The sequence below is a fragment of the Colius striatus genome, chromosome 2 (genome assembly GCF_028858725.1).
Source record: "Colius striatus isolate bColStr4 chromosome 2, bColStr4.1.hap1, whole genome shotgun sequence".
Classification (NCBI taxonomy): domain Eukaryota; kingdom Metazoa; phylum Chordata; class Aves; order Coliiformes; family Coliidae; genus Colius; species Colius striatus.
Genome location: NC_084760.1, coordinates 8,793,105 through 8,808,898, shown reverse-complemented (window position 1 = coordinate 8,808,898; position 15,794 = coordinate 8,793,105). Strand labels below are relative to the sequence as shown.

At 44.3% G+C, this 15,794-nt stretch overlaps 1 protein-coding gene across 1 annotated transcript in view; it reads right to left on the bottom strand.

Moving 5' to 3' along the window:
• Positions 1-2,046: 2,046 nt before the first annotated feature.
• GABRR2 (gamma-aminobutyric acid type A receptor subunit rho2) overlaps positions 2,047-15,794 on the bottom strand; it is a 36,070-nt gene continuing 22,322 nt past the window's right edge. Inside the window, exons 5-9 of the mRNA XM_061989515.1 lie at positions 12,710-12,792; positions 10,371-10,511; positions 9,979-10,131; positions 8,530-8,726; positions 2,047-3,750 (exon numbers count right to left, since the gene is read on the bottom strand). Of these exons, the coding sequence (XP_061845499.1) occupies positions 3,442-3,750; positions 8,530-8,726; positions 9,979-10,131; positions 10,371-10,511; positions 12,710-12,792 (883 nt within the window). The 3' untranslated portion in view covers positions 2,047-3,441. The remainder of the gene's footprint in view (positions 3,751-8,529; positions 8,727-9,978; positions 10,132-10,370; positions 10,512-12,709; positions 12,793-15,794) is intronic.

Below are 15,794 nucleotides of genomic sequence, written 5' to 3'. Positions count from 1 at the left end.
AAAAGTAGGATGGAGCCAAACACAGAATGAGCAGGGTCGACGTCTTCTCTCTTCGCAACTGGACCAGCTCGTTCAGAGCAGGCACATTCAGCAATGGGCTTGTTTGCCCAAATCCCTTATGAGCTTCTGAAAATCCTGTCCTTCAGTAGATTAATTGTCCAGATGCTCAGTGCTTCACACAATTGGGCTGTAGCCATCCAACAGTACTCAGAGCCTAGCTTCAGGCACTATTTCACAAAACATTGGTTGGATCTTGCAGCTGGAGGTCAGACAGTGCCTGTGGAGTCTCTTGGAATCCAGAGCAGAGGAAAGGTGAAATACATTCCCCACACCACACGTCAAATATTTGCTCTAGCTTCATGCCTAGCTACTCTCCTCTTAATGAGCAGGAAAATGCAATTCATACACTGCCTGAAGGTGATGCCATGGTTTTATTTGCACCTATACTTTTCATCTATTGTTTTGACGAAGAATAAGTGTAAATGATGCCTAAGACTGAGATTTCCCCCCCCTTTAATAGAAGAATACTTTTGCTTTACATGCATGTGTACATAACCAATAGAGGTGAAAGTCTTTTTCTACCAGACACAGTTATACAGCCTATAAAAGTAAGACAGCCTTTCCAAAAGATGTTTATTAGCTGGCATTTAAACTACAGGCAGCACTAGTACAAAGATGACAGGATCTAAAGGACTGCCTCTGTTGCCACGTTAACTCCTAAGGGAACAGGAGATGTAATCAAAATGTAGCAAAGTAAAGCACTAGGAGTTCTCTTTATTACTCTTTTTGCTATGCCAGGAGGCACTATTTCCTGACAATGTTCACTTTTTGGCCATTGGACTACATTTCTCTCTGGTTTAATATCATTATAATGAGGGGGAGTTATCTCGCTTGGTATCATTATAAGGCAGGAGAGATACCTGCTCTCTTCCAGCTGCACTGATTCAGGGCACACATTTGAAGAACTCACTGGTAAGTAAGACAAAAACCTTTGGATTCCCACTGGGTGACCTGCTCAGAAATCATAACTGTGCCCCACACACGTGCTAGTTAAGCAGGTTAAACCCCTCGGCACCTCATGAGGTAGGTAAATGTTACTGCTCCTCACTTTCCAGATGGAGGAGATGAGGCACTGAGAGGTTAAATGGCACGTGCCATGGGTGATGCAGAAACACTGACAAAACTGGGCACAGGGAACGAGTTTCTCCCTCCCCACACTGGTGACTTCATAGTGCAGCTCTGCTGCCTTCCACCAGCAAAAGTCCCTTGGCTGCACTGTCCTGCTGCCAACTGCAACACTGGATCCTGGTTTGCACTCAAAACTGTTGATGGTGAAGAATGCACACTTTTATGTCCAAGTTTTAACCTCTCAAAAGAAGAGTGGTCCATTTCTTTATTATTTTAGTATTTTGAGAGGCTTTGTTGTAGTCATCTCCACCTGTTAATGGGAGAAGTGTCCAGGTTTCAGCTCCCAAGAGCAGCATTATGTGGTAAAAGCACTGGCCTGATGAGAAGTGTCAGACTGGGACAAGCCTTCCTTTCAGATATTGTCCTTCCATGGCTCCTCTTGCCAGTGATTTCAGGACTGCATTTGCTTGCTTTTATGACCAGACAGAATTCCATTCCTGTCAGTTATTAACATGGATGATGAAAGAGGAACACAACCATTCATTTTAGTTTCTCTCATTGATTTTGTTTGCAGTAAATCAGTGCAACCATCAATGGGACTTAGGCAGCCATATTTGAGGCACAAGGGAAATCCTGCATGCTGTTGACAGCCTGGAGTTGACACTTCCCTGCCATCTTCTACATCCCTTGAGATACAGGACATAAGAATTACCACTAAGGTAAGCAGAAAACTTCACACACCAGCAAATGGTTGTAGGTTTAGTAGCATCTTTGTTTGCTTTTCCTTTAGTCTTGTGGTTTATTCAAATCTTCATGGCCCAGCCCCATGTATAACAATCCTGACATTGAATCAGCTTGTAACCTCAGTTCTGGGGCTTCACGCTTCAGGCTCTGCCCACCCTGCTGAGTTTCAGCTTGGGAACCAAGTGCTTTGAGGAAGATAATCTCCACCACAACCAAAAAGTCATGGTGTTTTCTAAAAATAAGGAGCACACAAACCTCAATATCATCATCTTGTGGCTCTCACGTTTCTACATGTGAGTTTTGCCATCAGCATTGTTAGGAAAGGGCGGTATCACAGGGTGAAAAACGTGACAGTGCTCTCCAGCAGCTTCAAAGGACCTACATCCACTTGGAGACAGAGGCCAGACAGGGTCCCATTGAATCCCTTGGTAATATTTTCAGCCATTTCATCTCTGACATGCCTGTATTCCTACAGAGAGAGTTTCTGGCAGACATCTCTCCCTTTTGATCCAAAATGCCTAAACAGAAGGACAATGTGTTGATTGGTAAAGTCACGTTGAGATATACAGTTGCTCTGTGGGCTGCACTTTCCTCACAGGGGTGAGGAAAATCCTTGAAAGCCACCAGTACTGCCATCAACACTGTTCTCTGCTCTGGAGGGAGGAAATGATGCTCCCTGAGACACTGCCCACCATGCATGTGCTGACTGCACGTGCTACATATCAGCTTCCCCCCTCATTTTAGAGGGTGAGTGCCATTTATCTTGTGCTGTGCTCAAATTATGTGAAGAACATGTGCCTAAACCTCCTTGTTTTCATTACCCATGTACTCTGGGAGCCAGCTTCTGTGAGTATGGGGACTTCTGTGCTGCCTCATCACTCCTTACTTGTAATCTGGAAACAAACCTGACCACTGACTCAAACCTACTACCTGCACCTTGTAACCAGCCCTGTTGAACCTGGCCAGTCAACTGTCCTAACGGTATTGATGAAGGTCCTATCCAGGCAAAGCAGAATGTGGACCTTAAAAGAGTCTTCATAAACCAATGGAAAGAAATACAATGCTCACAGGCCAAAGGAAAAGAAAAGGATTTGCTCAGAAACAGAGGTTTTGAAAAGGAAAGGCCTCATTCACTTCCCTTACGAGAGTTACACCATCCAGACCTCCTCCCCTTGCAAGCTGCATTTGCCTAATCCCTGACAGCCCATGTGAGCACTGTCTCTGATTGTCCACTGCACAACAGGCACCACCAGCATGGCTGTCCCCTGATGATCATACAGCACCTTTTGGGTGAACAGTGAGCACACATTTTCAAGTATGAGAAATGACATATGTCATAAAGCAAACAGGAGCTGGGGTGTGGGTTAGAAAGCAACCAGCACAGCGTGGTTCCTCCAGGATGCCTGTGCATGGAGTTGCCCAATGTAGGATGTGTCCTCTCCTTTGTTCCCCCAAGAAGCAATAAAATAATCAGTTTTCTGGCTTCGCATCCAGATTAAACCGAAAAAGAACCAACAAGAGAGAGTTTTCTAAATGTCTTCTGCTTCAGCCACTGCTGTGCCAGAATGCTTAGCTAAAGACTGACCAATATATCAAATTAAAAAATATATAGGTGCCTGGAAATATTAATCTTGAGTATTTATCAATGGCATGAGTGTTCTGGATGATGCGCAAACCCACATGGCCCTTCAGGCCTCTCTTCCTTGACGAATTAGATTCATTGCTCATAGCTAAGTGCACAACTATTTTTTCTTGTTTTTCTTCCTCTGGGACCATCTGGTTTCTTGTATATCCTGCCAGGCTGTTGGCATCAGACTCGCTGTAGTTTCCATCCAGCATCATAGTTTTCGAATGAGGCATCCCACACGTACATGGAAGCTAAGGAACATAAACAAGAAACGTAGCTGAACACTGTAAGAACTCATTAGCAACAAGAAATGATGTCTATCTATTAATAGACAGCTTGTAAATAATTAGACTTGAAATTTTAGTTGAGACACTGTAAATTTCTCTTTGAGTAAGAATTACTGGTTGTTTCTTCTTGCTTGTGTTCCAAAAGGAAGAGACATAGTTTAGTTACATTGCTTGGACAAGCAGCTTCCCCAAAATGCTTTAGCATACATGGAAGCTAACAAAAAGGTTTTCTGAGCTAGCTCTGTTGAATCTCGCTGTTTTGGGACTCCTTATTTTGCAGTTCTTTGTGTTTACAGATATTCAGGCACGAGATGCAGTTTTATCTCTGGGAATGGCTCATCCTGTCCAGGTTGCAGGGTAAAAAAAGGCCAAGTTCTGATTTCACAGATACACGTTTTACTTGTAAATGTGATTTCAAACCAAGGAAAGGACCGGTAAAAAACCTCATGTAAAATCCCAGCCCTGTTGAATTCAATGTCAAAGCTTGCATTGACTTCATCAGCACCAGCATGCATCCCAAAAGTCTAGGATTTCGAACACTGTTGTCCACTGTTTAAAATCTGCAGGTTTTCTGTCCCAGCAACATGGATTATGTATTTGTATGTAATGAAAATGGATTCCAAAACTTCCTCTCTGGTAGGAATTCCTGCCTCTGATTCCCCACAAACTGCTTTCCTTACCAGGTAATACTTTGACCTCAGTTCCCTCCTCCACCAACTTTGATGTATGAGTTTTCCAAGTATTTGTTTTCAAGGATAAGTTCAGCTACAATAATTAAGTATATATACTTGACACTAAACTGGGAGGACTGGCTGATTCCCCAGAGGCAGATTTAGTGGGATCTCGACCAGCTGGAGAGTTGGGCAGAGAGGAACCTCATGAGGTTCAACAAGGACAAGTGCAGAGTCCTGCACCTGGGAAGGAACAACCCCATGCACCGGGACAGGCTGGGGGTTGACCTGCTGAAGAGCAGCTCTGCAGAGAGACCTGGGAGTGTTGGTTGGTAATAAGCTGAACATGAGCCAGCAATGTGCCCTCATGGCCAAGAAGGCCAATGGCAGCCTGGGGTGCATCAAGAAGAGTGTGGGCAGCAGGTCAAGGGAGGTTCTTCTCCCTCTCTGCTCTGCCCTGGTGAGGCCTCATCTGGAGTCCTGTGTCCAGTTCTGGGCTCCTCAGCTCAAGAGGGACAGGGAACTGCTGGAGAGAGTCCAGCACAGGGCCACCAAGATGATCAGGGGACTGGAGCATCTTCCTTACGAGGAAAGGCTGTGGGAACTGGGGCTGTTTAGTCTGGAGAAGAGGAGACTGAGGGGGGATCTCATTAATATTTACAAATATCTAAATGCTGGGTGTCAGGAGGTGGGGGCAGCACTTTTTGTCTATTGTATCTAGCAACAGGACAAAGGGTAATGGGATGAATGGAAGAGAAAAAGTTCCATTTAAACATAAGGAAAAACTATGTCACTGTGAGGTGAGGGAGCCCTGGCACAGGCTGCCCAGAGGGGTGTGGAGGCTCCTTCCTTGGAGCTCTTCAAGACCAGCCTGGACATGTTCCTGTGTGACCAGATCTAGGTGGTCCTGCTTTGGCAGGGGAGTTGGACTAGATGATCTCTAAAGGTCCCTTCCAACCCCTACCATTCTATGATTCTATGATGCTACAATACATAGAAATGCATATATCCTGAATATATTTTTTCTCCCTAAAATATATATATCTGTATATATAATATTCAGGATGCCAGTGGAAAACTCTGCACCCAAAGTTTTTTTCTCCAAGTTCTTTAATCACCAGATCACTGAAAACCTGAAAAGCAACTGAAGAACTGTTTTCTGTGTTCTAGTCATAGCAAATGGTTTGATATCAGCAGATTATGTGCAGAAAAACGGGGTAATTTTGTCGCCCATTTTTTCTACTTCCAGCACTTCAGGAATTTTTTGGAGCATTCCATGGGTATAGTTGAACATCAGCTGGGCTTTAAGACATATTTTACACTAAGCAGGTGTACTTCAAAAAAAACCAGCAAAACCACCATCAAAAACCCACAGGGAAGAATTTCATCAGGTTCTTTATCATCAGCTGATGACAGGTCCAGGAAACGGTGGGTGGAAGGGAAAATGATGGCAATAAGCTGATTGCTACAGGACCCAGCAGAGGAAGAAATTGTCCAGATTTACTCATAGCCCCCACATCAAATTACAGTTCCCATGGCTTCATGTACGTGTGATGACAGTCACTCCCACAGACAAGGGAGCCTAACATACTAGAAACAGACTTCCTCAGAGTCTTAAATTACACCCATCTTCACAAAGGCACATACATGCAGAATTATGCTACATAAATTCACCCTGCAGCATTTTTAGTCTATGTCTACACTAATAAATTAATCACTGCCAAAGAACTTCCTTGGGCATGGGAACTCATCAGACAACACTAGCAAGAGTGTCAGAAATGTCTCTGGTCTGAGTTTTTTCCAGGCCAACAAGCATCAAAGAGTTCCCATGTACAGCTTGGGAGTAAGCATGGGCCCCACACCATTTGCCACAGGCAGTTCACAGCAGCCACTCCAGTTTTGAGGGGAAGGAGGTTTAGTTTTAGATATTCCATGCCCATCAGCCTTGCTCCCAGGCACGTCTAATTTCTTCATGCAGACATAACATAAACCTCTTCCCCGGGTGACCTAATGAATTCTTATTAGGATTTTGGGGGTCTTTCAAAGGGGAGCAGCATTGGCTTACAAGATTTACATTTTTCAGTGAGAAATGTCTCTTCTGCTTCTTCAAGACCACTCACCTACACTTTGCCACAGCCCTCTCAAATAACGCTGCTTGCTATCTCTGTTCCCATTACCAACGTTGAGGGTTAACACTGTCACATGCTGAAGACTGCATAGAACAGTTTTCCTTGTGTAGTAAAAAGACATTTGCTGAATATAGATTTCAATGCATAAGACTCAGTAAAGGGAAGATTTGTGATACAAATAACAAGCTGTACCACCACTGGAAGAGGGAAAATGCTCCTGCAAACTTTGCAGAATAGTAACAAGCCCTGTCAAGTTCGTTTCATCCCTCCAGTACAGTTCAAGACAAAGGAGGGGGGTTTTGCCTTTAAAAAGCCCCCAGGTTTATTCCAGGCAAGTCATACTTAGCAAGGATGGTTTTTTTAATTTGCTGGGTACTGTCAAGATGCCATCTTCTTTGGACATGGGAAGTCTGAGCAGAGCTGGCTAAAAGGTCACAGACCATTGCTCACACACAGCAAGTCACACCTGACTCACTGTGCTTGCACAGAGCATCTTCACCTTGTGCTGCAAAGGACTGCTAGGCCTTGGGTGAGGACTAGGATGGGCACATAGACAAATCAAGATACTCAGGACCTGTTCAAGTAGCTTTCCAGAGCAACACTGTTGTTGAGAAGGGCTCAGAGAGAGGTAAAATTTTGTCACAAGAGTCTGTTAAATTTATTCCAACTGCTTTTTAAAACGTATCAAAGTAATTTTTCTATGAGATGATGACTAGGAAAGGTACTGGGCTAATAAGTGATCAATTCTGTACTTCAGAGAAGTCACAGGAAGAAGTGCAAGGGGAAGAGAGCATGGAAAGCCAACAGTGTAGTTCAGAGAGAAGTGTCATGGTCAGATAGATCGTATGAAAGACTCTGCCTGCACTGGCAGTTCTGAAAGGCTGATACAAAAACTGTAGTGACAAGAAGTAATGGCTTCAAATTGAAAGAAGATAGACTGAGATTAGCTATTAAGAAGTTCTTCCCTGAGAGGGTGCTGAGGCATTGGAACAGATTGTCCAGAGAGGCCCATCCCTGGAAGTGTTCAAGGCCAGGCTGGATGTGACTTTGAGCAAGCTGATCTGGTGGATGGTGTCCCTGCCCATGGCAGGGAGGTTGGAACTCAGTGATCTTTAAGGTCTCTTCCAACCCAAACCGTTCTAACATTCTCTGAAATTTCTGGAGGAGTCAGAGAGCTGGTGACCAATATTACCTGTGAACTGATGTGGCGAGTTCCTAATGGGAGGAAAGAAGTTGTAAAACATAGTCATGTTCTGGTTGTGTGGGGACTGAAAAAAAATAACCCCAAGCCTTAGTGTTCAAAAGGTGATGTTTTGTTTAATTACAAAGAAGAAGGGCTGTGAGATAATTCAGGCTGGAAAGAACCTTAGGCAGTCTCTAGTCTTATCTCCTGCTCACAGCAGGGCCAGGCTGCTCAAGGCTTTATCTGGTCAGACCATGAAAAACTCTGAGGAAGCAGGAAAAGACTTTTCACAGCACATTAAAAAGTAAAAGCATAAACTTTGCTGATTGTTTATTGCTTGGTAATGGGGAACAACTCTACTATTACATCCATTGAATCCAGTTTCCAGAGTAAAGCTGACTGTAGAGAGAGGAAATGAATCCGCTCCGAATAACATCTTTAGTTTAAAAATACAGCAACTGTGGCAGCTGCAGTGAAGTATCAGATTTGATACTTTCCCCTTTTGACATCCTCACACAGTTCCCAGTTGCAGCCTCCCTCAGTCCAGATCACATGATGTTTCTATGAAGTCTCATGAGACCTACTCCTGTTTTCTGGTGTTAGGAGTTCAGCCTGAGGTGGAGCAGTCTAAACAGCTCCAGTTATATACACATGGATGGCAGTGTTTTCCCACTAATAGACACAAACCAGTCAATATAAAGAGTAGATCATCTGTAAGAGAAAAAAGGAATAAATGGGTGAACAGAACAGTTTTTCTCACCCTCTCCCGGAGCTTCCTCTCCTTCCTCTCTTGCACCGTGGTCAGGTAATTCACTGCTGCATACTCCAGCACTGAGAGGAAGACAAACACAAAACTGACCCACAGGTAAATGTCCACTGCTTTGATGTAGGAAACACGAGGCATGGAGGCGTTCACCCCAGTGATGATCGTGGACATGGTCAGCACCGTGGTTATCCCTGGGAGAAAAACAAAACAAGAGAAATAAATGTTATTGACTAATACAGTTCATAAGGCTTTTGTCCCCAGAAAATCAGAAACTATGCTCTATGTGATGCTCTACAAGATATCAGATATGAAATAAATTTGGGATAAGTATCCCTTCTGACAATGCAGAACTGTTCCACTGCCTGGACTTCTGTGCTCATGAGGGGCTTAGTTTTGAGGAGCAGTGGAGCAGCTACCTGTAAACTGATGTGGGGAGTTCCTAGTGGGAGGATCTTGCTCATAAGATCATAGAATCACAGAATGGTAGGGGTTGGAAGGGACCTTTAGAGATCATCTAGTCCAGCCCCCCTGCAGAAGCAGGGTCACCTAGATCAGGTCACATAGGAACATGTCCAGGTGGGTCTTGAAGACCTCCAAGGAAGGAGCCTCCACAACCCCTCTGGGCAGCCTGTGCCAGGGCTCCCTCACCTCACACTGACATAGTTTTTTCTTATGTTTAAGTGGAACTTTTTGTGTTCCAGCTTCATCCCATCACCCCTTGTCCTGTTGCTACCTACTATAGAAAAAAGGGATGTCCCAACCTCCTGACATCTATCCTTCAGATATTTGTAAATGTTAATAAGATCTCCCCTCAGTCTCCTCTTCTCCAGACTAAACAGCCCCAGTTCCTGCAGCCTTTCCTCATAAGGAAGATGTTCCAGTCCCCTGATCATCTTGGTGGCCCTGTGCTGGACTCTCTCCAGCACTTCCCTGTCCCTCTTGAGCTGAGGAGCCCAGAACTGGACACAGGACTCCAGATGAGGCCTCACCAGGGCAGAGGAGAGAGGCAGAAGAACCTCCCTCGACCTGCTGCCCACACTCTTCATAAAAGTTCATAAAAGTACACATGAACATTGTAACAGAAGCCTTGAACTCCCTGCAGGTACCTAAACTCCTGTGAAACTCTACCCTCATGGGCAGCAGTGTGTGTCTCAGAACTGCAGGACTGGGCAACAGGGGAAAATCTTGATTAGTTGACTCATAAACACTGAAACTCTCTTCTTTGCTAAACTTTATTTTTAAAACCACAGCCCTTTCTGTCCTGAGGTCAGGAAGATTGATTCAAAATGAAGGCATTAAGACCAGTTGCATGTTAACCATCAGAAAAACCCCCATTTGCTTGCTCATCATCGTTAACCACCCAAATGAACAGTTCCCTTTCCCGTCAAAGCTTTCACGTTCAAAGATTTCCACGCAGCCGTGGTTTGCTGCAGTTGTTCTCACCCAAAGAGACTCTGGCAGGAACTGCTCGGTGATCAATCCAGAAGGACACCCAGGACAACATGACCATGAGGCTGGCAGGGAAATAGGTTTGGAGCAAGAAGAAGAAGATGTGTCGGTGTAAAGTGAAGTTTATATAGAGGCGATTGTACCAACCTTTGAGAGAGGAGGAAAGCCAGAATCAGTGAGAACAGCCTGGATGTTAGGCACACAGAGACAAGATCTTTCTTTTGATCTTTTCTTTCTAAAGGGTAGTGAAATGAGAACCTGATCTTTCAAAATGCATATTGTCCAGACTGTGGAGGCCACATTTCAGTGACACAGAACCCCAAGAGCTCTCTCACAAGTAGCTAACACAGCACTAAGCTCAGCAATAAATCAGAAAAGGCCCATACCTGTGCTGCTGTAGAAAGCCAGTCTTGATGTAGTGTGGAACTTTTGTATCAAAAACTGAGACAGAGAAATCTTTTCATCAGTTTTCAGCGATTCATTCCCGTTTTTCCAATACAGCATCAGATCTTCATCAGTGTAAGCATCTCAGGGAAAGAGGAAACACAATGTGATATGACTTTGGCTTGGAGGAGAAACAAAGGTTAATAGGTTCAGTCAAAATTAACAAATACAAAAGCATCTTTGTCATGAAGTAATGCCACAAATAAGTTTGCTAACAGCACTTTAGAAATATCTTGCCATATGATACACCATGATAGCAACAACAACCATAAAAATCCAGGTCATCTTGTTTCATATCCTCTTTTTACTCCTTACTGATGAAATGACAGCTAGAATGGTACTTTTCTGAGCACCACGTGTCAAAAATCGTATACAAGGTATTGCTGACTGGTAAGAATAACTCAGGGAACAGTCATGAGTAAAGCATCTGAATTTAGAGGAAGGAGGAAACACAGACACCTCAAACTATCTCTGAATGGTAAAAGCAAAAGTGACAGTTGTGATGTGAAGCAAAACTCTAGAAATCTTTCAAGACTGTGACTGAAAAACTTAATGAATTAGCACACTAGGAAGCAGGAATGGGGAATGAAAAAACAGTTTATCAAGACAGTCAGGGGGCTGGAGCACCCAGTGTAAGGCAAGAGACTGGGCTTATCCAGCTGGAAGAAGAGCAATCTGTGGTGGGATCCAACCTCTTCCCTGCTGAGGAGCATAGAGAAAAAAGCAACAGACTTTTCTCAGACTCTTCTCCAAAATGAAAAGGACAAGAGGCAAGGGATGCAAGCTGCAGCAAAGGATTTTTTTCCAAGCAGGGAAAAAGAAAATGTTTCAGGATGAGGGCTATCAAACATTTGAACAGGTTCATAGAATCACAGAATGGTAGGGGTTGGAAGGAACCTCTAAAGACCATCTAGTCCAATCTCCCTGATAAAGCAGATCCATCTAGATCAGGTCACATAGGAACATGTCCAGGCGGGTCTTGAAGACATCCAAGGAAGGAGCCTCCACACCCTCCCTGGGCAGCCTGTGCCAGGGCTCCCTCACCTCACACTGAAATAGTTTTTCCTTATGTTTAAATGGAACTTTTTGTGTTCCAGCTTCATCCCATTACCCCTTGTCCTGTTGCTAGATACCAACAAAAAAAGTGCTGCCCCAACCTCCTGACACCCATCCTTTAGAATATTTGTAAATATTCATGAGATCCCCACTCAGTCTCCTCTTCTCCAGACTAAACAGCCCCAGTTCCTGCAGCCTTTCCTCATATGAAAGATGTTCCAGTCCCCTGATCATCTTGGTGGCCCTGTGCTGGCCTCTCTCCAGCACTTCCCTGTCCCTCTTGAGCTGAGGAGCCCAGAACTGGACACAGGACTCCAGATGAGGCCTCAGCAGGGCAGAGCAGAGGGGGAGCAGAACCACCCTCGACCTACTGGCCACACTCTTCGTGATGCACCCCAGGATGCCATTGGCCTTCTTGGCCACGAGGGCACATTGCTGGCTCATTTTTAGCTTATTGTGAACCGGGACTCCCAGGTCCCAGATTGCATAGAGAAGTTGTGGAACCTCCATTACCTTGGAGATGTTCAAAACCCGACCAGACACAGCCCTGACCAACCCAATATAACACCCTCTGTCCTGTGAGCAAGGTCCTGGAGCAGCTGACCTCAAAACCAATCCAAATTACCCTGTGAATCTGTTGTTTGTAGAAGAAAATTTCAGTTCAATAGCTAGGAGGATCTCTAAACAGCTGGATGTTAGTCTTGCCACGACTTGGTGGAAGTTTACAGAACAGCCATGAAGATCTGACTCTTAACATCAATCACTTTCTGCACAAAACAAGTCTTTCTCAAAGAAACTGAGAGCAGGTCACAGTGTTTGCAAGATCACACATAAACCTCTTTGGTGATGAAATTGATTGAAAATTGATCACAATCAACTTTTTACCACGGCACTTGAAAGCATCACCTTCCTGTTAGAAGCAACAAGCAGAGCAAAACCTCTCCCCTAGATTTCTCATTAGCAAGCTGCTGAGAACCAATGTAAATCTAACATTTCTGTTGGTGTGTGCTTTTGAAGGTGCCATCTAGGATGCTTACCTTGCAAATTCCCCTGTCTTGCAGCATAAGGGCCAGATATACAGCACAGAAAGGCAATAGAAAGACTCTCTGTAACTCTGAACAGCTATTTTTTTCAGGATCTAAAATAGACTGCCTTCTGAAATGTGGCTAGTCTATGTGCAAGCAGAGATGGAGCACGTCTAGCTAGAAATAAAGATACAACATACAGCTCTCCAGCTCCAAAGAACACGTCTGAGAGTCCAGGGGGAAGCGGCTGAAGTCCATGTTGCACATCGCTGTCACTGTGATCCTAGAAGTCAAAAATGAGAGAGGCTGGTTTCTATAGGGAGCAATGAAGGGAAAACATGATCACAGATAAATCATTCTGCAGCTTTATAACCAGCAGCTGTGCATGGTGTTGGTGTAAGATTCCCAGGAAAACACCTCCCAATTCTCCAAAGCCAAACAAGATGGATTATACACAGAAAATCCAAAGTAAGCTGTAATTTCAGCATCTACTAATGAACTAAAGCATTGTCTTGGACATTACAGTAATACTAATGTCATAGAATCACAGAGTCATCACAGTTGGAAAAGACCTTTAAGATCATCAAGTCCAACCACTCACCTCACACTGCCAGGCCCATCACTAAACTAACCCATGTCCCTTAGCACCTCATCTGTGTGTCTTTTGAATATCTCCAGGGATGGTGACTCCACCACCTCCCTGGGCAGCCCCTTCCAGTGCTTAACAACCCTCTCAGTGGAAAAGTTCTTCCTGATGTCCAATATAAACATTCCCTGGTACAACTTGAGCCCATTTCCTCATGTTCTATCAAGATACTTCTACTGTGTTTTATATCCAACTATTTCCATACCAGGCAACATCATAAAACAACTTCACCATTTACATTTGAATGTTGATTTATGTCTAACTTGATTAAGGTTTCCTCCTTTTCCTCATTGCTCGGTTCCCTCCATAGTCTCCCAACAACGACCCAAGCATGAGGAACATGACCATGCTTATTGCAAGACACAAAATTCCTCAGGTATGTACATTATTAGGGTAAAAGCAGTTTAGTTCAGTCCTTGATCAAACTCTTTTACTGGGGGTTGTATCCCAGGGCAATGGGTATAAAAGAGGGTGCAGTTATTTTTCAACAAGAGAGATTTGCCTCTGCTAAGTTTGTTTCAGCAATTGTATGTCTGGTTTTTAAATGAGTCCACTTGTGCTCAATGTTATGTAACAAGTTTTCCAGTGGTTCAATGAATTTTCTCTTGTGGACAGATTTGCAGTGGAGCTCCAGATTTAGTAGGGGCAAATGAGCTGTGAGTCATCGTTTCAGAGGCCGGCTTATATTGGCCGTGACCATTATCTAGATTCATTGCAGATGTTGATAAAGAACTTTTCTTCTTTTTGAGGGATTCTGATCCAAATCCTACTCTGACCTACACACTCATGGCCCCTGAAAAGCACATGTTGTTCATTTTGACTATAAAACTAGAGTAAAAAAAGCCAGGCTGGAGCGATGGGCTGGGGCCAATCGCATGAGGTTCAACAAGGCCAAGGGTCGAGCCCTGCACTTGGATCACAACAACCCCAGGCAACGCTACAGGCTTGGGACAGAGGGGCTGGAAAGCTGCCCAAAGGAAAAGGACCTGGGAATGTTGGTCAACAGTCAGCTGAATGTGAGCCAGCAGTGTGCCCAGGTGGCCCAGAAAGCCAATGGCATCCTGACTTGTATCAGAAATAGTGTGACCAGCAGGGCCAAGGAGGTGATTGTCCCCCTGTACTTGGTGATGTACTTGGTGTACTCACCCTGTACTTGGTGATGGTGAGGCTGCATCTCGAATACTGTATCCAGTTCTGGGCCCCTCACTACAAGAGGGATATTGAGGTGCTGGAGCATGTCCAAAGATGGGAAACAAAGCTGGTGAAGGGTCCGGAGAACAAGTCTGACAAGGAGCAGATGAGGGAGCTGGGGATGCTTAGCCTGGAGGAGGCTGAGAGGAGACATGATCACTCTCTACAGCTACCTGAAGGGGAGTTGTACTGAGGTGGAAGTCAATTTCTTTTCTCCAGTAATGAATGATAGGGTGAACCTGCTTCTGCAGGGGGGCTGGACTAGATGATCTCTAAAGGTCCCTTCCAACCCCTACCATTCTGTGATTCTGTGATTCTATGACAAGAGGAAATGAGCTCAAGTTGCACCATGGGAGGTTTATATTGGACATTGGGAAGAACTTTTTCACTGAGAGGGTTGTCAAGCATTGGAAGGGGCTGCCCAGGGAGGTGGTGGAGCCACCATCCCTGGAGATAATTAACAGACACATTGATGAGGTGCTGAGGGACACAGGTTAGTTTAGTGATGGGCCTGGCAGTGTGAGGTGAGTGGCTGGACATGATGATCTTAAAGGTCTTTTCCAACTGTAATGATTCTGTGATTCTATGATACTAAAATCTTGCCCTATGAGCAAAACTTGAAGGAGCTTTTTGGGCACACGCTTCAGAAGGTATACTGTAACTGCAGATAACATTAGAAAGTTGCATCACCTCCTCCACAGCCCATGGAAAATTCTGGAAGTAAATACTCTGCATGTGGGCAAATGAGCAGATCTCAACAGAGCTAATGTTTGCTGTTAAAAATACTCATTCCTTCAGTTTCCATTCTCCTTCTCATCTCTCCTGCTACATGGCACCTTCCTCCTCTGTCTAGTTCTGATAAAATACAGAACACCTTTAGGCATTTAGTTAATTTGTTAGAAACCAGACACTCCATCCAATTCCCCTAAACATGGAAAATGTTCCTAAATGTTAGGTCAGGATGGGATTTTCAACGTTAAGACCAGCCAAAATAAAGTGACAATATGGTTTATACTCTCTTTCTTTCACACAGACACACGTTTCTTTGTGGTCTTAATAATTAGTCTAGGGGTTTTTTAATAAATTCAGTAGAACTGTATTTGGACTATGAAACACTGAACTCCAGAGCCCCCTGCTTCAGTGGGATATTGTCCTACTTGGAAGAATATCACCCACTATGCTTATTCATCAAAGAGAAATAGCCTCCTGAAGCTAACTTTATAGAAACCCTTTACAGAAAGAGTTATCTTACTACAGTTGAAGTGAGTAAGTTCCAGAAAGATATCTGGCTACAAAACATCTAAAGGTCACTGTACACTGAAAGCACATTTTCTGTCCTTGGGAAATGTCCTTTTGTCCAGGCTCTTGAGTTTTCCTCCTCTGGCATTGTCTTTCTCCCTGCATCTCTTTTTGCACTCTTCCGAAGAAAAGGAAATCTGCTGGGGTGC